The 719-nt window shown below is 44.2% G+C and overlaps 1 protein-coding gene across 1 annotated transcript; it reads right to left on the bottom strand.

Annotated features, from left to right (window-relative positions):
- Positions 1-361: 361 nt before the first annotated feature.
- On the bottom strand, positions 362-648 carry LOC106820511 (uncharacterized oxidoreductase YbbO-like; the record flags this gene model as incomplete). The annotated part of the gene is made up of 1 exon (XM_014825022.1): positions 362-648. A coding segment is annotated over exon 1 (287 nt), but the record flags the coding sequence as incomplete, so codon positions are not given.
- Positions 649-719: the final 71 nt, after the last annotated feature.

Genomic DNA, 719 nt, shown 5'->3' with positions numbered 1-719 from the left:
CTGAAACACCTCTGGCCAGCCCAAAACAGCCTCTGCAAAAACAGGACGGGTTAAACCCATCACCTCATCGGCAATCACAAAGTCTAAATAATCACTGCGCTCGTATTGATGACACTCCTGTACCCGTTCTAAAAAACTCATGAGTTAAGTTCCTACTTTCAGCAAAGCTTTATCCAACCATCTCGTGGACAACAAGCGTTTTAAAGTACCAAACAAATAGGTGGGGAAAGTGACATAATAACGCGCTCGTGGACGAGGGCTTTCCAGTGCATGAATAACCTTTTTTAACACCGCATCCGCAGGTAGGGTAAACGGTACTGCCGCGCCCTTTTTTGCCAAGCGCTTGATAGATTTTTTATACAAGTCTCGATGAACACTATTCTCCATATCAATATTTTCTTTTAACGCTAATAAGCTGTTTTGACGAAACTTACTTTCTACTGGCCCCGGTTCAATCAAGGACACTTCAATATGGGTATCATCTAGTTCCAAGCGTAAGGTGTCGGCAAAACCTTCAATGGCATACTTGCTCGCATTATAGGCACCACGGAAAGGCAAAGCGACAAGCCCCAATACCGAACTATTAAAAATAATGCGACCACGATTATTCTGCCGCATCATCACCAACAAACGGTTGTTCAACTCCATCCACCCAAACACATTAGCGGCAAATTACTTTTCCATGGTCTGCCGACTCAGGTCTTCTACTGCACCTGCTT

Source organism: Priapulus caudatus, unplaced genomic scaffold (genome assembly GCF_000485595.1).
Source record: "Priapulus caudatus unplaced genomic scaffold, Priapulus_caudatus-5.0.1 Scaffold16550, whole genome shotgun sequence".
NCBI classification, from domain to species: Eukaryota; Metazoa; Priapulida; class Priapulimorpha; order Priapulimorphida; family Priapulidae; genus Priapulus; species Priapulus caudatus.
The sequence above is the reverse complement of the archived record's forward strand: the minus strand, read 5'-3'. Positions and strand labels throughout refer to the sequence as shown.